Source organism: Takifugu rubripes, chromosome 16 (assembly GCF_901000725.2).
Source record: "Takifugu rubripes chromosome 16, fTakRub1.2, whole genome shotgun sequence".
NCBI classification, from domain to species: Eukaryota; Metazoa; Chordata; class Actinopteri; order Tetraodontiformes; family Tetraodontidae; genus Takifugu; species Takifugu rubripes.
The window spans coordinates 9,027,173-9,047,959 of NC_042300.1; the positions used below are offsets into that span (position 1 = coordinate 9,027,173).

Below are 20,787 nucleotides of genomic sequence, written 5' to 3' on the forward strand. Positions count from 1 at the left end.
TGACGTCAGGGGGGTTTAAAGACCCCCTCGGCCGTGTGAGATCGGCCTCCTCCTCGGACCGACGCCTTATTCCTCACGCCGCCCTGCTCGGGGTGTCTGTGCCATGCGTGGGACGCACAACAAATTCAAGGGCTTTACTTGAGAGGGTCCAGACGTGGAAGGAAAACAAGTCTGCAGTTTATTCCCTCAATCTGCCTTTGATTCTTTTTTTTTCTACGCATCCTTCACATCGGACTGAAGCTCTTCGTGTTGAAAATCTCAAACCGATTTGTCACAGAGGTAGGTGCTTCTAACTTTTCTCAAATCCCGTGTTTGCATTTGGTAAATTGTTTTCATAAAATCACTCTATAACTGCTCATCCAAAATAATTAAATTGATTAGTGTCAAAATACGCCGTTGCTATAAAATGATACTATTCCCTTTTCTTTTTTTAAATGCTGACTACACCCAGGTTAGAAAGCATTACACGTGTAGCAGTTAACCATAAGTATATTAGTTGCGTGATTTTTGAAAGATATTCCTGAGTGGGGTGGTTTAACGCGTATGCGCTCGTCGGTGCTTTTATTGTGAAAGGAAACCAAATCAGGGGGGAAACATTGTAAGTTTGCTTCGGGTGAGCGGCGCAAAGTGTGTAACAAAATGAAAGACTGAGTATTTGATCATTTCATGGCTGAGCTCCAGTGTGACAGTGTCGGGTTTCTTGTGGGTTTCGCCGGGTTTTGGCTCCGTTTCCGTCGTTCCAGCACCGCGGACAGCTCCCGCTACAGCGGCCGCAACAGGTTAAACTTCTGTCCTCACAATGAGAAGAAAACGGTGGATCAACCCGGAATGGCAGGATATTTCACAATCTTGTGACTTTATCATGACTTTAACACTGCTGTGCAGACGCATCTACGCTCTTCGTGCGAAATTTTAATATTTATGGACATTAGAGTTGAGAATTAAATATTTGAATTTGAATGTCAGCCCCCAAAACATCCAGTAATGAGCCTCGAAGCACAATAACTCCGTTTTCACAGGTAGCATTTGTGATGTTTTCGCTCTTTAAGGGGAAACTTTGCCCTAATGAACCATCTGTTTTTTTCTCTGTATTGTTCAGGGCTTGAAGGACGTCAGTGCGGCGCCATGAATGAGTCCCTGATGGTGAACGACTCCTCTGTGAGCCCCGTGGCTGGAGAAGCTCTCTCATGGATGGACTTTGAAGCTCCAGAGCGCAACGGTAGCTTGGAGTTCTCCACCGCCCCGTTAGATTTCTCCATCAACCCCTGGGACATTATGCTCTGCTTGTCGGGCACCGTCATCGCCTGCGAGAACGCCATAGTAGTGGCGATCATCTTCTACACCCCGACGCTAAGGGCTCCCATGTTTGTGCTGATAGGCAGTCTGGCCACGGCGGACCTGCTGGCCGGGATGGGATTAATCCTGAACTTTGTGTTCCAGTATGTGATCTCCTCTGAGACCATCAGCCTCATCACCGTCGGCTTCCTGGTGGCGTCCTTCACCGCATCCATCAGCAGCCTTCTGGCCATCACGGTGGACCGCTACTTATCCCTCTACAATGCTCTGACTTACTTCTCAGAGAAGACGGTGCAGTACGTCCACCTGATGCTCCTGGGGACGTGGGGGGTGTCTGTGTTTCTGGGCCTGCTGCCGGTGCTGGGCTGGAACTGCCTGGACGAGCCGGCCTCCTGCAGCATCGTCCGCCCTTTGACCCGGAGCAACGTCACGCTCCTGGCCACCTCCTTCTTCGTCATCTTTGTCCTCATGCTGACGCTCTACTTCAAGATCTGCAAGATCGTGTGCCGCCACGCCCACCAGATCGCCCTCCAGCAGCATTTCTTCGCCACGTCGCATTACGTGGCCACGAAAAAGGGCGTCTCCACTCTGGCCATCATCTTGGGGACATTTGGGGCCAGCTGGCTTCCCTTTGCCATCTACTGCCTGGTTGGCGAGCGGGAGTATCCCCCGGTATACACCTACGCCACCCTGCTGCCAGCCACCTACAACTCCATGATCAACCCCATCATCTACGCCTATAGGAACACAGAGATCCAGCGCTCCATCTACATGCTCCTCTGCGGGTGCTTTCAGGCCAACAAGGCGTACCGCTCCAGGTCGCCAAGCGAGGTCTGAACCACGGAGCGTCCTGTGGCCACCGGCGACTCACTTACAAACGGTAGTCGAAGCTGGACAAACACACACCGGGGGTGCAGTATTTGAAATGTATCTGCCATGCATACTGTGTCTGCACTTTACTACGTCTCGGCACACGCGGGGGCGAGATCTGAAACATGCTGTGAACACTAAACTCCTGTGAAAAAGACAAAAACAACCCTGTGAATGTACATGAGAAACAGAATGGAAAATATTGCACTTTAGTGTCTTTTTTTTTTTAAGCCAAAGCAGTATTGTAAAGCTCTTCTTGTGTTTAAATGTTTGATCTTGTGATGACCACGTGCCATTTTTCTATTTTCTATTGTATTTGTCTCTGATGTGCATTTTTCTACACGAGGAATAAAAGTCTAACGTCCATCTGAGGCTCTGACACGTGTCTTTACCCCCTCCCCCCAGTTCTGTCCGGGCACAGGTGCATCTGTTTGAAGAGACTAATGGTGCACGGAGGAAGCGGCGCGATCTCTCCGGGAAAATGGCTTTAATCTACACCCAGACGTATTTGAACGCTGTTTGTTCCCACTGTGCCATGTGTCCGCGGGAGGGAACAAAAGCCAACGAGACCGATCCCACAAACGTGTAAAAACATGTGCTGCGTGGTCAGACGAGTGTATTTGCACGCGCGCACGCGCCCACGCGCACACACCTAATTACTGCAGTAATATTAACCGCACATGGCTGTTAATGCCACAGAATCTTTTCAGGATGAATTTCCAACCCAGTCGACCAGTAAAACGGGATGAACGTGCGTGAGGGATTATAGTAACCTTATCTCTCCTGGTTCATAAACATATACGGGGTAAATCACACCACGGCACGTGCGTGTGTGTGTGCGTGTGTTTGCATGTGAGTGTGAGAATGAGTGATTGGCTTGAATCTTGATTGGGTCCACTTGGATTTTAGAGCACCAGGTTTGTGTTCTGGGATTGTTGGATAGACTTTTTTAGTGCGGGATTCCATCAGGTTTACTGAGTAAGATGCAATAAAGGAACCATTTTACACTGAAGAACAAGTTTTTGGTTGAAACGAACGATAGATCCATGAGTGATGAGAGGATGGAGGGATCCTGGTCAGCTGCTTTGGGCTCACAGCCTGGCTAAAACTGTCCTCATCACATCTGTTTTAACAGTATGACAGATTTCCACAGATAAAACTTTCATCCTGCTGTTAATATCGTTGCTATAAACCATAATTGGTGGCATCGGGACCGAATAATTGTCGAGAACAGGTACATACGTCTTTACAACATTGTTATTTTCTTCAATTTTGGATCAACTCGGACTGTAGTATGACCTGCTCTGCTTAGGTTATCTGTCAAAGTCTAAATAAATGGTGATTCTGGCTCCTTCAGGAACACCTGAACACCAGCAGACCATTTTCTTTGAAAATGGATGAAGTGGAATAAAGACAATTCCTTTTAGCCCCATCTCTCTTTCTTGGCCGGCAGCGTTGGCACGTGTGAAGCGGCGGTCATAATAACTGCCCATTTAAATGCTGGGCAGCCTTCGGTCACGGCCGCTCACAAAGTAGGGGAAAGGTGAGGGATGCTGCAGGTCACTAATGGAGTGAGTCCAGGGAGCGGTGGGAGATGTTTGTTCGCCTTGTTTTTAACCGCCGCCTCAACAGATGTTGCTTGTGGTCCCTGACAGAACAGGTGATCATCTGCCTTTGCACAGTCCTCCTGGAGGTCACCGCAGGGCATTAGCAGTATGTCCAGCTCACAGAGTTACATCTGCAGCTAAAAAGGCATCAGATATGTGCAGAGGACTGAGTCTGCGTCACCTTTTCTCACGAGCAAACTGCCAGTTTAAGGCTCCAGAGGTTGATATCAGGGCTGAAACAGGCCTGTAGCCCCTTTCCCTTTCATTTTACATCCATTACTCTAAATAGAGGCGACCAACAGCGTCTGAATTATGTAATGCTCGGTCTGGACCTGAGACCCAAGATGCTTCCCAGCCAATTACCAAAGTGCAGGCTTGAACGATTTGTCATTAATAACTCAAATTATAGTAGTATAGCAAACTGCTTTTCCATAGAAAGCTTAGACATTTTCAGCCATTAGTTTGGTGGGACATTCTTTGGTGTTTTGATTTGATTAATTGTGCAATTGCAAGAATCGCCCGTGTTGCAGAAATGTGCTGTTGTAAAGGTTACCCTGGTTGGGGTACACACACAAACACACGCACAAGACCAGACGCTCGCTTATCTCTTGGAAAAGTGGAGATGAACCCACGCTGGCTACATAAAATCTGCTTTGCCACAAAATCTCTTGCTAGTTGCTGTCATCCCACCAGCCGGTGGCCTGTTCAAACAGTATTGTGTGTGTGTGTGTGTGTGTGTATGTGTGTGTGTGTGTGTTTGTGTGTGGGAATAGGATCGCTTGTTAGTCGCCTGTAACCACCCAGACTTGTCATGGGTAATTTACCAGATTGGAGGTGGGTGTTTAGTGCATGTGCTGCTTGTATTATGAGGAGTGTGTGTGTGTGTGTGTGTGTGTGTGTGTGAGAGAGAGAGAGAGAGAAAGAGAGAGAGAGAGAGAGAGAGAGGCCTTTAAGTTCTCTCAGCGCCTGAAATATGCAGCGTCGCTCCTGGTTGGAAGCTTCAGCTCTGCTCTTATTTTAATGTTGCTTATTCTTGGAGTCAAACCACAGAAGAAGAACAGAATGATGGAGATATATTTATAGACAATAAAGCCTTGACAGCAATTTTAAAACAACCGGTGCAGAAGAAAATGAGGAAATGTTGTAGCCTGGCAGATGTGACCTTTGCAATGTTAAAAATCGACAACACAATTAGCGGTAGGTGTTTTGTGCTCACGTTGTACTCAGCTGTGCTTGTGCGGTCACACAAGAAGCACACGAAGCTCCTAATATTCAGCCTGGATTTGAAACGTGCATCTTCCTTTTAGCTTTGTTTCCCACATCCAGGTCAGATCGACCAAAACCCTCTGCCAGTTGTGACAAATTGCCCTCTATTCCTGGTGCCGCTCGAAAACAAAGTTCATTACGCCGACCGAGGTGGCAAAACGGGTCACTTTGACTCAAGCGACAATCAGAGAGTTAACGCAGCAGATAAAAACCTGTGGAGCGGCGGTTTCCTGGAACTCTCTGGAACTCTGCTCCTCGCAGCTTTGTCACACTCTGGTGAAAGAGCCTCACCTACATAACCAGACAGCCCCTCTTTAGTCCTAATAATGCCCCATATGCCCCCAATCGGTCCTTGGCCTTCTCTCTGAAGATGATTTAGATGTTCAGCATCTCCCTGACTCCATCAGCCAGGCCTGACATATAAATCTTATTCAGGGAAGGGGGGGGGACGCCCTCCTGGTTGGTCTGAAGCTCTCAGCTGTTATTATCTGGCCGCGTTGACTCCAAAATGCTGCTTTTAATTCAGGCAATTTGAGGGAAATTGAGCCGAAGATGCTTTCACGTGTCGGTCGGGAGACGGCCGAGCCGGAGCGTCAGCAGCAATCCTGCAAATGTGCCAGGATGCACTTTAAATGTCACCGTGACGACTGAACCGCAGCCACATTGTTGTGTCCCATTGTAAGGCCACTCTCATCTCAGCAGGGAGGGGAAGGGGACGCGTCAGGCGTTTAAAACCAAGCGAATAGCACCCGCTGAGGTTATGTGACCATGACACCTTTGCATTAACACGTGTACACCACTTTCTGCCTCATTTCCTGAGTATATTTCATTTTAGCAGACCATTTTCTACCTTTTAATTGTCTAAAATGCAGGTCTGTTTCTTTCATTGTGACCAAACTTTTAATATCTAAGCTTCCTCATGCAGTGTGACTCAGACGGAAAGGGGCAGCCAGGAGGCCCTGGCCCCCGTGGAGACGACCACGCCGCTTACGTAATCACACACCTGACCTGTGCACAACTGCTGAACCTCCACCTGCAGCAGATAAACCTGAAGCCCCCTTCAGCCTCCGAGGCCAAAATATTCAACGTGACAGCTGGCATTTCAGGGCCGGACACAGAGGTTTTAAAGACTTTTTTCTGGAGTCACACGCTTGCAAAAGTCTCAACACCGGGTCAGACTGTGCTCAGTTCAATCCTCAAGGGATAACACTTGCTTTTCTCCTCTTTACTCAGGCACCACAGGGTGGCTCTAAGTCCCTTTTGTACTTTTGTGGCTCCATTTAAGATATAACACAAGCTGTGATCCATTCTGTCCAGTCATTATTTATTATTTAGTCTTTTTTTTTAGTTGGGCCTATTGGCTAAATATCAAATGCTGGTTAAACAGTCGTTGGAGTCAGAAAAATGTAAAGAGATGGATCCTTTCAGGCAAGCACGACTCCAAATTTCACCGCGGTTTTGCCGAGCGACAGACATTAAATAAGCCACATCCCAATGTTTTCAATCTGCCCAGGCAGGAATGGTTTCCTTCAGTGATCCCGTCATGAAATAATCCAGGGGTGAGTAATAAGCCCACTATTTACATCACAATTTAACGTTTTTATGAAGACTAAAGGGCCTAAAATACTAAAGAAGAATCTGAACCTCACAGAAGTGTTGCATAATGAGCACGTTTGCCTTTGTTCATCTGGGACCGAGAGATTGAGAGTGTGTAGGTGTGCACGTCTCTGTTGTGGAGATAATAAAGTGTGTAGGACGGGAAGGGGGGTAAACAAACAATTATTTGCTCGGCGGTCTCATTGTGCACTCGGCTGAATTATCGCCATGACAAATCCCACCCGCCACCCAGAGCAAAGAGTCTGAAACGTGTCCAGTACAGCTCAGTTGAGTTACTTTTTCTTTTTTTCTCGGAAATTTGAAACACAAAACTATCAAATATTTTCCCATGCTCCTGTGTGAACTTACAGTTTTGGATGAATACTGTGTGTGTCAGAACAAAAACCAACGACATTGTGTAGATCCTTTTCTTTAATCCACTGTGTGGGATTTTGAGGTAAATCTCCCTTTTGCACTTGACAGTTTGGCATCAATAAAACTTTTAAAAAGGTAAGACAAACTTCTGTCGGATCGCTCCAGCTCGTGCAAATGACAAAAAGACACATTCTGTAAGTTTGCAGCAAAAATGTAAGCAGCTCCAGAAAGTGAGCAAAAAAAACAAAACAACATTTGACAGACATTTAGAGAGAAATATCCTCTTAATTACACTGAGAGAGCAAAGGCAACCACTTTAGGTCCAAAAGGCCTAAAAAGGCCTTTTCTGTAGCCGAAGAAGTAGAAACCGAAACAGCGACAGAGCCACCTACAGGCAGAATCGAGGTACTTCATTTCTAATTCTCACTTGGTCCATAGGACGATCAGGTCACCACGGTCTCGAAATTGTTCTCCAGTAGATCATTAAAAGTAGATCCATCACGAGTCCTCGTCGTTGTAAAAGAAAGCATAGTAAAAGAGAGCACCGACAGCCAGCAGGGCCACCGACAGCAGCATGTTTCTCCTGTTCTCTCCTCTCAACAGCGCCAGTTCCTTATCTGGGAAACAGAATTCACCGTTATCATCAAGCAGAGCAACATTTGCGGCTCATTTAGGGGTCTCAAAGTTGTGCGTGTGTATCAGAGCCCTTGCTGCCAAAATAATGACCTGATGTGTGTAAAGGGCATAATCGATTCTTACCTAAATTTTGCACCCTCTCATTTATGATGGCCATTTCATCTTCCAGCTGCTGTCTGCGGGAGGACAAGCAGCAACTTAAGCGTAACATTGACTCCATAAATAAATATGAGTTCATAAACATCCCCCTTTTAATATTTCAAGTAAATACTGTTGAATTTTCCGTTCATCCTACCTTTGCCTGTCAGAAAGTTTGCCCTTCCTGCCCCTGAACTCAGCTCTCTCCAGATTATCCTGACATCGCTCCCGTCGTTCTTCCAATCGGTCAATCTATAATAAAGATCATGACAGATTTTTGTGCTTCTTAGAACTTTTAACTGGACAGACAATTTAGTAATTGATAAGTCATTTGTAGCCGCAACACACAGTAAGTAGGGAGATTATTGGCTACATAATAAAAGAAGACACTTCGACATCGTACCTCAGTGGCGACACTTATATTTTCTCGTCTTTTATCTTTTAATTTTGCCATTTTGTGACAGGAATTAGCAGCAGAGGCATGGAACAGGCGAAATGCGGAAGTCTTCTCTCTTCTTCGTGTATATCTGGATTTAGCTGAAGGTTTGTCGACCCCTAGCGGGTGATTTAAGAATTCTTAAATACGCTCGTCTTCGATAAGAAACTTGCAATTATACTTAGTTCAAGAGGTCTGAAACGACTCTTAAGGAAAAAACACGAGTGAAAAGAACATTTAATACTCATTTAAAATCTCTAAAGTTAGCATTATATGTGCAAAAAGAACCTCAGATCGGTTGAGAGCCCCATTATATCTCCTGCTGACCCCCCCGTGCTCAGCACACAGGTGAAGAGGACCGAGAAAGCTGCTGTTAATCGCATTAAACCACCCGAGAGAACACGACGTCATTAGCTTTGGAACGAAAGGGACGAGTCTGTCCTTCTCCGGCCTTTACGCAGAAAGAATGCCTCTTTTTATTAACCGCGACCAAATATTCGCGCATCAGGTGCACCTTCTGGAGCACAAACTGAGGGTGAGGATTTAGTCATTATTTTTGAGATAGGTTTGCGTTCTAAAAGAGGTTTTGCTTTCAGGGTAAAGAGGAGCGAATACTGGAGCTAGAGACGGAAAATGCTATTCTTCATTTAAGACTTGCAGAGGTGAGAACATCATTACTCCCTATTGTATTCTATAGTTTTTATTCTTCACTGTATCATTTAGTTCATACACCTATTTCTCTAATCTGAGCGTTGTACAGTTGAATATTGGTATTTGTTCCCACTCAAGTGTCGAGGAAAACTCCATCGGGACCATGAAGAGAAGACCAAGGCCATAAACTACCGTCCTCACCAGAGGAACGTGCAGAAGATAACGCAGGCAGCCTTTGCCAAACTCCTCCATCAGGTGCAGGTATGAGTGAAGTGGGACATTTGACCACCATTTCAGATGTGCATCCTCTCTTGGCGCGTCTGCACAGGCTGTGAAGCAGGACCTGAGTGAAGTCTTTGCAGCCTACTTGAGTTTTGCCACTGAGCTGGAGGATCAGAGCAAGAAGCTGCTGGAAAAGTTGGAGGAGGCCAGTTCTTTACACGGTCGCCACGGAGACGAGGCTCAGCGTAAGTACGAGTGAAACACCGTTAAAGAAACCCTTCTGGGGCCAGGACAGGTGGCTGAATGGAGCAGGATGGTGCAGGGTGAGTTTGAAAGCAGTCTAGGTTTCAAGAAAAGTAACTCAGCCTCAAAGGGAAGGTGAAAGCTGCCGTCCACTATAACATGGACGTTAAGTGCTTTATCATGTGTTTCTACGGTGACCTGCGTCCGCTCCTAATCCTCTCTGTGCAGTCCCACAGGTCAGCTGATCATCACAGCTACAGTGATCAGCTGACCGTTCTTGGAGTTTAATGTACACAGGGATTGTTTGACATACAGCAGCATTTAATTGGAAAGGTCTGGAGGAGTCTAGGGAGGTCTGGAGAGTGATTTAATGTGATGAAAAGCAAAGTTGAGGAGTTTCCGCTGCTCTCATATGGAGTTTTTGAGAATAATTTGTGTTTTTGGATTACAGATGTTTACAACTAATATCAGAAAACACGTTTCTGCTGTGAAAGCCTGTCATGATCTAAAACCTGACCTGAAATCTCTCATTTTTCCTGCGCAGAATTGCAAGCTAATGTTGCAGCTCTGGAGCGCTCTCTGGCGGACGAAAAGGAGAGGTGCAGCGCAGAGAGGCAGAGGAGGAAAGAGCTCCACAACGCGCTGGTGGTGAGGACAGACTCCAGCCCACGAACATGTCCTTATATTAGACAGAAGTTACTCTCTTCTCTTTTACACCTTCTGCAGGAGTTGAGAGGGAACATCAGGGTTCACTGCAGGGTGCGTCCGGTTCTACCGTTTGATCATATCCAGTCTTCTTTCTTGGGATCCGGGTGAGGACATCACTAGAAACAAGATTTGTTTGATATCTAGAAAAACATGCTTTTCCTCCTCCAGGCCAGCATCCTCAGAGGAAGTGATCACAGCCATCAGCGACGTAAGACTGACGCGACCTCTGATTATACTCTGATAATGCTTCACTTTCCGGTGTCATTACTGTTGTTGATTCCAGGACACGGTGTTGGTAAACTGTGTCAAATCAGGAGTGCCAGTGCAGCACAAGATGTTTGAGTTTGAGAGGTAGAGATGAAATGAGCCGGGGCGCGTTTCCTCAATTTATTGGCGACGTTCTAATGCTGCTCCCTCCTTTCTTCCAGAGTTCATGGGCCGGATGATTCCCAGAACACAGTGTTCGAGGAAGTGAAGCCCCTCCTCACGTCTCTACTGGATGGGTGAGTATAAAAGGCCACAGTAACAGAAAACCCACTTATATACCCCCCCTGCATCCACCGCTAATAAGGAAAACACAGTTGTGAGTGTATAAAATCTAAAAGATACAAAGATTTTTCTTCTGTCGTGCAGTTATAATGTGTGTATCATGGCGTACGGGCAGACAGGAAGTGGGAAGACTCACACCATGATAGGATCCCAGCTGCTGGAGGAGCTCACAGGGATACAACAGGAGACACAGCAGGGAATCATCCCCAAGGCCGCTGCTGAGCTCTTTCGGTCGGTTAAGAATCATTTCACTTTTGGCATTTACAGTGGAGAAGTGTAAAGTGTGTGTGTGTGTGTGTGTGTGTGTGTGTGTGTGTGTGTGTGTCGCAGGCTCATCGATGAGAAGCCAGCAGACAGCCACAGTGTGGAGGTGTCAGTGATGGAGGTGCACAACAACGAGGTGTTCGACCTTTTAGCCGCAGACGGTGGCGGCCAGCGCCGGGACGTCATCACTACCTCCTCCGGTGCCAGCCAGGTCACGGCTCTCGTGCACGAGTGAGTGCACGAACGAATCTTCACGGCTATGGAGCCTAAAGCAGATTGGGTTCTCCGGAACCCCAGCTCAGTTCTCCAACTGGAGCTAAATCAACCCCAGCACAGGGCCGCGTGGTCAGAATCAGAACCTCTCCTGTAGATGGCGTCTGTTTGTGCAGGCCCGTGTGCGGCGCCGCTGAGGTCATGCGGATTATCGACAGGGTGTTGACGCTCAGAGCTCGCTGTCCCACAATGATCCACGCCGACTCCTCACGATCTCACCTCATCGTCACGCTCACCATTTCCTCCAAGAGCCCCAACGCAGCGGCTCTGGGTGAGACACACACACACACACACACACACACACACACACGCCTGACAACCCAAATCTGTCTCCGTCCAGCCCGCAGGCTGCAGATTGCCAAAAAGGACATGCAGCGCTCCACCAAAAAGCAGTGGTGGAGTCCGCGCTGTCGCCGCGCCAACCCTCACGCCTGCCACTCATTTGATGAGCCGGGTGCAAGCTCCGCCTCCTCGCCTTCGCCGTCGCCTTGCCATTCTCCGTGTCCGTCGCCCAGCCCCAGGGCCGCGCAGGCTGTGTTCAGGACCAAGCTGCAGCTGGTGGACCTGGCGGGGAGCGAGTGTGTCGGTGAGACAGCGCCACTCAGTTGTCGCTCTCAGAGCTCGAATGCAGAAAAAGTGCACGTAAAGGTGCACGTGTTTGTTTCAGGTATGTCTGGAGTGTCGGGCGCAGCGCTGTGGGAGGTGTCCTGCATAAACCGCAGCCTCTCGGCGCTCTCTGACGTCCTGGGAGCTCTGGCCGAGCAGAGGCCACACGTTCCCTACAGGAACAGCAAACTCACTCATCTGCTGCAGGACGCCATAGGTGATGCCCTGGCACGCACACGCACACACGTGCACACGCACTTCACACATTTATGTTTGCATGCAGATGTGATGAGAAATGACTTCAGTACAAGGAAAGGTCAGGAGGTCAAAGGGTTATAACGTTTCCATTAAATGTCTATTAACGCCTTTTGACATTTTTCTCCACTAGGGGGCGACGCTAAACTGCTGCTGATGTTGTGCGTGTCTCCCACGCAGCGTTTCGTCGCTGAGTCTCTCCAGTCCCTGGGTTTAGGGACCCGGGCCCGTCAGGTCCAGAAAGAGCTCCCCCGGCAGAAGAGCAACACTCTCAGGGTGAAGTGACCTGTTCTCAGCCTTAAACTGTTCTCCTAACAAGAGCTGTCAACCATCACCTGCTCATACAATAACCAAGTTCAAATGTAGCTTTTACTCTTACCTACTGTATATTGCACATATACTTTGTTAGAAACATAGATTTAAATACTTGCAGTTGTTACAAGGACTTTAAGATACTTGAATGTAAATCTGATTATAAAGCTGCTTCATTTTGAAATTAAAGTTGCCCAAACAGAACAGGATGCCGAATGTAACACTGACAGGAGTGTTCGTGCTGTTGTAACGCCCAATGGAGCCAAACGCACCCGCCGTCTGCAGAATTAAGCTTTTAAAACACACACAAGCAGGAAAAGGGCTGTAAAAATACAGACTAGGCCCAACACGTGCATGATGTGTTCATGGACAAAATACAATCAGTTCCTAAACAGGGACGAATTAAGGGGGCGGCGGGGGGTGGGGGGGTGCTCAGAAGTCCTTTAAATCTGACACGAAACTAGAGTTTTATTATGGATCCAAAGCTGACTGGATTCATTGTGGCTCTAAGATTTAAATTAGAAACATGGCGGTTAATGAGCAGCAACAAAGTCCTCTTGGTGACGCTGCCATCCTAAAATAATCCCACATGACTTGATCTCTGGAATAATGACGGTCGAGATCCTTCTCAACCGCTCTGATCGATCAGCTCGTTGCCGTGGCTACAGAAGAGACTCGGCTCTACAGCATACATCATCATTTAGGGTTGAAACGATAGATTTTAATTAATTCAAGCAAACTGTTACAGTCAACAGTTACATAAGTTACATGTTTTACAATATTCTTCACTTTTTTTTTTTTTTTTTTAAACCAGGGTTTCTGTTCCTCCCCCCAAAACAAAGAAACAAAACATAGAAACAGCAAATCCATACAAGCGCAGGCAAGTAAGTAGTAACAGCACGGTACATTCATCAACTCAACGATACGTCTTTGTACGAACAGTAAGGCAAGTAGAAGAACGAACAGACGAACAGACGCACAAGAATGGCGGACATTTTCTGTGAAATGAGCCAAACAAAGGCGGAACGTGTCCTTCGGTTCCAGGCCTGGAAAGGCAACGTTGCGCGGTTTAGTTTCTCTGAACAACGGTTGCTGCCATAGAACCAAAACGAGGTAAGGCTTCTCGTTAGAGGGCAGTAAAGGGAGAAGCTGCCTTCAGTGGTGTCGGTGGTTTGGGCTCCGAGTGAGGGAGGTGGGAACAGTCGGGGCGACCTGGGGAAACTGAAAATGGCAGCTTAGACCTCAGCGTCTCTGGTGTGAGCAAAACAAACCCAGAACACAAAAATAGGCTCAATCTCTGGTCAGACACGTATTAAGTTGCCAATACATCCGTCTGCTTCCTTTTCTTCACGCACCCAACGACACAGGACATACAACAATCTTGTTCAGTCCTGAAAACAGCAGGAGGTCTCACACAGTTCACATGGTGGTGGACAACACGGCCCGTTCAAACCTCAACAGTCAGAATAAAGTTAAATAAAAAGATAGTAAAATGAAACGCATGTGTTCAATACCACGTTCGGCCACTAGGTGGCAAAAGCAGAAAGTAAATCAAAGATAAACGCAACATGCATTCCTTTTTAAAATTCTTTTTTCTCCTTTCTGCACGTCGATGCACATGAGTAAAATGAGTGGCTCTTCAAAATAAAACAAAAAATGACCTTCATGTATAATAATAACGAATAACAGGGGGGGGTCAACAAGCTCACGTAGCAGTGCAGGAACGATTGAATGCAAGAACTTCTACTGGAGACACTAGAAACACGCGCACGGACGACATGGAGATACTCCTCCGAACACAAACCACAAACAGACAGACTTCTGATGGGGTAAAAAAGCCTGACAGGAAAACTGGGAGGAGTCTTAGATGAGCAGGGGGTGGAATTTTGGATGGGGGCACCTGAAGATATTTGTCCTCTTTTGCTAGCGCTGCTTCTCTCTCTCTCTCCTTTCACCTCATCACTCCATCCAGTCTCCCTCATCGAACTCGGACTCATCCTCGGAGTCGGAGTACTCCACGGCGATGCGGCGCGACAGGATGGTGGCCACGTCGTTGCCCACGCGCTCGTGTTTGGCCTCCTGCTCCCGCTGCTCCTCCACTTTCCGCAGCTGAATGCCTGAAGGGGGCAGAAGGAGACAAGAGTGTCCGTTAACGGGACAATTTGGGACACTTTGGAACTGAAATGATGTATTCTTTTGACTGGATTTGGCATTTTCCCACCTTTTCTGATGGCTTCCAACAGGACGCTGCGTGCGTCGCTGATGGGCGGCAGATTGGCTGGGTGGTGCCTCTTTGTCCCCATGTCGTGATGCGTGTGGGGGGGGCGGCGAGGCCATGGCTCCTGCTGAGGGGAAGGCTGGCACAGGCGGCGGGCCCGAGGGACAGGGAGAGGAGGTCCGTGCACCGGCGAGAGGCAGGGGAGGGGGAGGTGGGGGAGGAGGCAGGACAGTGCCATCTGACTGGCCCATGGGCTGCCCTCTTTCCAGGACCTGTTGGAGACGAGCCGGGGAGGACGAGGGAAGGGGCGGAGCCACCGGAGGGGGGGCAGGGTGGAGCACCCCTGGGGCAATCTGGAGGGGAGCTGGGGCCGGCGGGATGGCTGGGTGCTGCTGCTGCTGGGTGGGGAGTGGAGGAATAGGTGGGGGGGTTCCCCGCAGGCTGCTGGAAGGTAACGGCGGCGGCGGAGGGGGGAGAGGGGGAGGCGGCGGCGGCGGGGTGTTGGAGTTGAGGCCCGCCGTCCGGGCTGGGGACTGGGGTCTGCTGTCGGAAAAACCCGAACCGGAGCTGGAGGAAGAAACAGGATGAGGAGAAGGATTAGAGAACAATGTTAAATGCCCCCCCCCCCCCCCCAAAAAAAAGAGTCCACAAACTGAAGAACACAGAGTTTATGAGTAAAGAAGAAGGCTGCAAAAATCGATGAGCAACCAGATCTGTGCGGAGCCGCAGGCGAAGTTACAACCCCTCAGTTACAAACACAGGAGAAGCAGAGCGGCTCAGACCCAGCCCATAATACCCTCCTCGCTACCCCCCCCCACCCCCCCCCCCCCCCCCCCACCCCAACTTCCTCTTTTTGAGTCAGTGATAGTGCACGAAACAGCCACCTTTCCTGCTATTTCCTGCGCCTCCTCTGCCTCCTCCTGCAGACCCAAAGGCAAACAGACGAGTGTTTCCCACCTGATCACGGACGGGGGTTTGATCTCTCCCAGCGGGTGCATGAGGGGGGGCGGAGGCGGGGGGTCGTTGGGCCTGGAGTACATTCTGTCCCCCGAGCGGCTCAGCAGCTCGTTCATCTGGCTGTAGGGCAGCGCCGCCAGCGAGAAGGGCCCGTCCAAATGCTCCATGTACAGCTGAGCCCTGAGCGGAGAGACAGGTTTGTTCTCACCTCCCCGTTAGGCTACAGCGCCACATTTATCCGGACCCGTGCGCCCGGCCCGCACACCATCACCCAGGCCCACTGAAACCCAGCCTTCATTTCTGCTCTGGGAGGAATCCTGGGAGTTCATTCTAATGTTGATAGTGTGTCGTTAAGATGGAATATGTGTCAAGAAATTTGATCCATTTGATGAGCAAACATTAATCTAGGTTTCTGATTAATCCCAGCGAATGGCAGCGGCCTGTGTGAACATCACCCTGAACAGTCGCTGCTGGGCAGACTCGAGCCTCTCTCCGTTCCTGCCAGGATGTGTGTGTTTGTGTGGGGGTCTCACCGCTCCTCACACACCTATTGTCGTGGTACGCTGCAGATCCGTTGGCCTCTCTGTGTTGGTCATCCTGCATGTCCTGGGCGAGCTCTGCCCCCAGCGCCAACTTCTGCCACTCCTTCTTACGATCATGAGGTGCTCGCGGGACCTTCTCGGGCTCCTGAGGGCGGTCTATTGCCTTTAGCTTCGTTGTGTATTTATTGGGGGGATGGAGAGAGGAGGAGAGAAAGGCAGACAGGTGAGTTACAGATAAACAAACCAGATGTATTATGTAACAGAACAAAACACACGTTCACACGAAAACACACACACAAACACACAAACTTGTACTGCTATTTTTGTAGGACTTTCACCAACATATTACTAACCCCAACCATCACAACTAAATACCCGACTTTATGTCCTCCTTCCCCAAAAGGGTCCTTGCTGTGTGAGTAAACTGCATATTGTGGCTCTTAATAGTCCTGGGGCTTTTACGGGCATAACGCCCCAGCTCCATACGTTAACACTGATCCAACCACTTACATTAACTAACCGCAATTGTTATCTTAACCTTAACCTTTGAAAAATGTCCTAGCAAGGTTTAGTCCTTACTGTGTAGCACGTACAAAAACACACACACCCACACACACACGTCACCTCCCTTTAAACTCTTCAATTTGTCTTTTACATAGCAGCTACTGTCACATATATATTTGTAACACTTTTAGACTTTTCAGATTTTAAAGATGAACAAAGAAGGGTTTTTTTTCCCAAGTTTAGGAAAGGCTGCAGAAGTTAGGGGACCAGGGAGCGCTCGCTGACTGACGCTGAATAATTCAGACGATCGAATGGGCGAAATACAGGCGCAAAATAGCACTGAAGTGACATTTAAAAAAAAGGTTTATACATATTTCATCAATGAGAACAGCACTCCCTGCCTCCCAGACTTCAAAACATCCATTAACACACGAGCGCGCACACACACACGCGCACACACACAAACACAGATGTGAAGAAATGTAGCTGCAGTAGCAGTAGTCACACAGTGTTTTGAAATATTGGCTGTATTTTCACATACCTGCCCTGGAAGGTCTAAGTACCTATAGACCTGTTCATGCATGCGGGGGTCCTGCAACTATAAGAACAAAAACAAAAACCACAAGAGAAGCACCGAGGGTGAGGGGATCAGGGCTTCAAATAAATCCACATGGCACATGATGCTCACAGTCAACAGGAGCAAAAAAAAAAGAGAGAGAGAAAAGGGGGGACAAAAAAGAAAGAGAGAAAGAGAAGCAAGGAAAAATGCTGTTAAACATAAAAACACAACACACAGCTCTGGGGAAATAACAATGCACACACGGGTCAATGCGCGCACGCGCACGCACACACACACACACACACACACACACACACACACACACACACACAGACGCAGGAAAATAACTGAGGTTCAGAGCAAACGGATAAAAAGGGCCGATGTAGAAAGAGAGAGAGCCCACTGGAACGGGGGAGGACAATGGTTGGAGGGCAGATCATAGTGAAGAGTGACATGCAAGCAAACACTCGTGCACACACGGAGCAGAACACAAACACTAAACTGCACTGTCCTCAGTTAGCTGGGCAACACTTTAATTACCGGAACACTTTAACTTCAAATAGGCAGGTTTATTTGCCCTCTTAAATCCTAGAAGCTGTTTGCACCATGAAACAAAGAGGATGTGTGTGATACGACGCATCCCTACACACACGCAACATTCCTCTGGTGGCGTTCTGAGGCTAATTCTAGTGGCAGAACGCTCCACGATTAAGTGACAGGTGGAGGAGAGCTAGGCAGGAAATGAACAGTGGACGATGGCGTTTCTGCCCGTCTATCGCTGACGAGGGAAAAGAAATCTTAATGATTCGGATTTCATGTCTCACAGCTCATTACCTTGGAAAGCTGAAACACACACTCGCAGTAACGTGCACTTAACAGCCACCTCCTCTCCAGCTGCACGCTAACATACAGTCAGCACAGACTGACAGACAGAATCATCATTTGTTCCTAACATGACAGCTTTTGCGGAACTAGAAGGTCACTGACGCTCCGATGTCACCATCTTCAGATTTAAGTTTTGGATGGATGTTCGTGCGTGTGTGTGTGTGTGTGCGTGTGCGTGTGTGTGCCAGTACAAATGCAGCTAATCAAGGCGCTGCTGCTACCTGGGCATCTCTCATCTGAATGGAGCCGCAGTGTTAGAGAAAAGTGTTTCAGAGTTACAGTGCAAAGCCTGAGCTGTGTGTGTGTGTGTGTGTGTGTGTGTGTGTGTTTATGTTATGTACTGAGGCTACTCTTGTATACAGCAGTGCAACATGAGGGACTGTTCATTTTGAAAGTCCCCGCAGACGTGTGGGTAAATAAATGTACTCCAGAGCAGCGGCCTCCCGGGATATGATGGTTGTTGGGCTTGTACTATAATTTACCTGATTTCTTTTTGACAAATCTTAAAAAAAGAATCAGTGTTTTTTGTAGTGAAATCAATGCTGGGCAGTGTTTGACTGCAAATGTTGTTACACTTACAAGTATTTACGCTGAAATAACAAAGACCGCAAACACATGGATCTGTTGCATTTTACATAACTGCACATCATCTTTCATCTGAAAGTGTCTCTAGTCTGGACGGTCAAAGGACACTACTGAGCATGCAGATGTAAGAAAAGCAGGTAGGAAACATTGGTTTTTTTAAAATCATTTAGTGGACACTGCCCTTTCTAGTTGTGGCTCCGCCACAGGAGCTAGGCAGTATTGTCTTTAATTAGCTCAAATACCTACTTTAACAGGAAGTACAAATATTTAAACTACAGAAATATATAAAACTAAACATTTATTAAATAGAATGTGGTTTTCCTACTGGTCATGCAGAACAGAAACCCCCAGTGGTTAAGAGAATAGAAGATGCATATTTGTTTCATTTAATATTGAAATCATGCTGACTTTTTTTGATAGATCAACTTTTTCTGGCACTCAGACAAGCAATAAAACCTGGACACACACCCAGAGCAGATCAATAGATTAGAGAGCTGGTGAGGATGGGGGGAAGGTTAAAGGGTCGTTAGTAACGGGGTGAAGCTGTGGAGCTCATTCTTCTCAAACCCGAGGGTAAGTGGAGGAAGTGAGGGCTGCAGGCTTCCCCGTGTGGCACAGATGCTCTTGTGAAGGGAGTGGGAGAGGAAGGAAGGTCTTACCTCTTTGGGGGTGAGGAAGGGAGGAGGGGAGAGGATTCTTACAAGGCCATTGGGACACACATAAGGTATTTCCAGCTGCGCAGAATTGGACCAAGAGTCAGACAAAAAAGGAGAATCATCAAGCACAGGCTGGGAGCAGTTCCTGGACCTTTTTACCCCGACACAATGTGTCACCCACAAATGGAGCACCGGGCCCAAGGAGAGCAAACAAACCCTCGACCTGCGTGTTTGCAACATGGCCTCGTGGGAAAGCAGCATCACCTTTCGTTAAAAGAAATATGGTAAAATCTAATAACTGACCCTCAAAGAGGGCACGCACTCGTGCACGTCCACACGCACGTGCAGCTGTCCCTATTTCCACCTCATAAGAAGCCATCTGGCAGTCTTATCTGATACTGATCCACTTTTGCCACTTCTTCAAGCTGTCTGTGTGGTTTTAACGTTTAAAAAAAAGCAGGAACACTTCAAATTTATAAGTAAAGAATGTTACAACATATCGAGTCCATGCATATTAGGGTGAAAATATATCTTTCCGTCGTCCTGCTGAAGGAGACTGTTGCCGTGTGAGTGACGCGGTCTCTACAGCCGCTCTCGGCTGCACAACTGAACCAACTGTAGACGCCAGGAAATCTACCGCCGCCCCGTTCCAAATGTCACTTTCAGTCCGTCTCGGCTGGTCGGTGCTCAGAGGCAGCTGGGTCAGTGCTGCGAACTGACCTGGATGGTTGCCGTGGCAACTCCCTGGGGAAGGGGGTGGATTCTCTGAAGCAGGGGGGACTTGATTTTTTTTTATGAAAACTGAGATTTGATGCAAATCAAAGTGAGCTTCGCTTTGGATCATGGGTGGATGCACCGACGAAAGCGGCTCCATAAATCTGATGTTCTGATCAGTACTGCTATTTGAAGACAATTTGGAGGGTAAATGTTGTTCTTTCACAATAAGTTTACCTTCTTATGTGCATTCCAGCCCTAAAATGCAGTTTAGAGCATCAGATCTGCATCGTAGGTGCAGATCTGCTCTGAAAACTCCTCTTCAGTTTATCAGAAACATCAGCTTTACACTCGGCTGATGATCAGACGCTGGGCCATCATAGAGAGAACTGGTTTAATGAGCAACCGAAGCAGCTTTTTCTGGAGGGTAGAAAAAGATAGATGTAAGGGCTTCATCTCAGGGGTGCCAGATGCTTAAGACTGCTCTCCTCTCCTGCCAACTGTCTCCTTCTCTCCCTTCCTCCCTGAGCCTTTCCTCTCTCTCTCTCTGCGTGTCTGACTAAGCTCAATCTTCTTCTAATCCACTGAGGGTGAGGCTAACACACTGTTAATGAGATTAGGACACTGTAGGCTCCCCTTCCCATCCTCTAACGCTGCGCTGCCTTTCATTTAGCACTGGCTGCTAATCTGCGTTTGATTATAATGTAATGTGAGCGTTTGGACGAATGTGGTCTGTATACGGAGGACGGACGGGATAAAGTGACATTTCTGACGCAAATGTCAGTCTCAATTATTTCAAAGTGTAATCCTCATTGTGGTCCCAAATCCAGCCTGCAGAGCACGACACACTTCTCTCCACACTCT

General features: G+C 47.9%; 4 protein-coding genes across 4 annotated transcripts in view; 2 read left to right on the top strand and 2 right to left on the bottom strand.

Annotated features, from left to right (window-relative positions):
* The first annotated feature begins 74 nt into the window (after nucleotides 1–74).
* On the top strand, nucleotides 75–2,525 carry gpr6 (G protein-coupled receptor 6). Its single transcript, XM_029849667.1, has 2 exons — nucleotides 75–279; nucleotides 1,100–2,525. The coding sequence occupies exon 2, from the start codon at nucleotides 1,126–1,128 to the stop codon at nucleotides 2,131–2,133; it is 1,008 nt and encodes a 335-aa protein (XP_029705527.1). The 5' UTR covers nucleotides 75–279; nucleotides 1,100–1,125; the 3' UTR covers nucleotides 2,134–2,525.
* A 4,526-nt stretch (nucleotides 2,526–7,051) lies between these two features.
* ccdc167 (coiled-coil domain containing 167) lies at nucleotides 7,052–8,334 on the bottom strand. Its single transcript, XM_003971781.3, has 4 exons — nucleotides 8,188–8,334; nucleotides 7,942–8,036; nucleotides 7,770–7,822; nucleotides 7,052–7,627 (listed from the first exon to the last, which is right to left on the bottom strand). The coding sequence occupies exons 1-4, from the start codon at nucleotides 8,236–8,238 to the stop codon at nucleotides 7,509–7,511; spliced, it is 318 nt and encodes a 105-aa protein (XP_003971830.1). The 5' UTR covers nucleotides 8,239–8,334; the 3' UTR covers nucleotides 7,052–7,508.
* A 63-nt stretch (nucleotides 8,335–8,397) lies between these two features.
* On the top strand, nucleotides 8,398–12,626 carry kif25 (kinesin family member 25). The gene is made up of 15 exons (XM_011612170.2): nucleotides 8,398–8,755; nucleotides 8,817–8,882; nucleotides 9,010–9,132; nucleotides 9,200–9,338; nucleotides 9,881–9,984; nucleotides 10,063–10,148; nucleotides 10,213–10,252; nucleotides 10,328–10,395; nucleotides 10,473–10,547; nucleotides 10,678–10,824; nucleotides 10,924–11,088; nucleotides 11,247–11,401; nucleotides 11,471–11,716; nucleotides 11,798–11,953; nucleotides 12,125–12,626. Exons 1-15 carry the CDS (start codon nucleotides 8,687–8,689, stop codon nucleotides 12,274–12,276), a joined length of 1,791 nt encoding a protein of 596 aa, XP_011610472.2. The 5' UTR covers nucleotides 8,398–8,686; the 3' UTR covers nucleotides 12,277–12,626.
* Nucleotides 12,627–13,002: 376 nt separating this feature from the next.
* wasf1 (WASP family member 1) overlaps nucleotides 13,003–20,787 on the bottom strand; it is a 29,374-nt gene continuing 21,589 nt past the window's right edge. Inside the window, 7 exon segments of the mRNA XM_029849131.1 lie at nucleotides 13,003–14,420; nucleotides 14,525–14,597; nucleotides 14,599–15,088; nucleotides 15,479–15,658; nucleotides 16,026–16,189; nucleotides 17,066–17,122; nucleotides 19,213–19,287. Of these exon segments, the coding sequence (XP_029704991.1) occupies nucleotides 14,263–14,420; nucleotides 14,525–14,597; nucleotides 14,599–15,088; nucleotides 15,479–15,658; nucleotides 16,026–16,189; nucleotides 17,066–17,122; nucleotides 19,213–19,287 (1,197 nt within the window). The 3' untranslated portion in view covers nucleotides 13,003–14,262.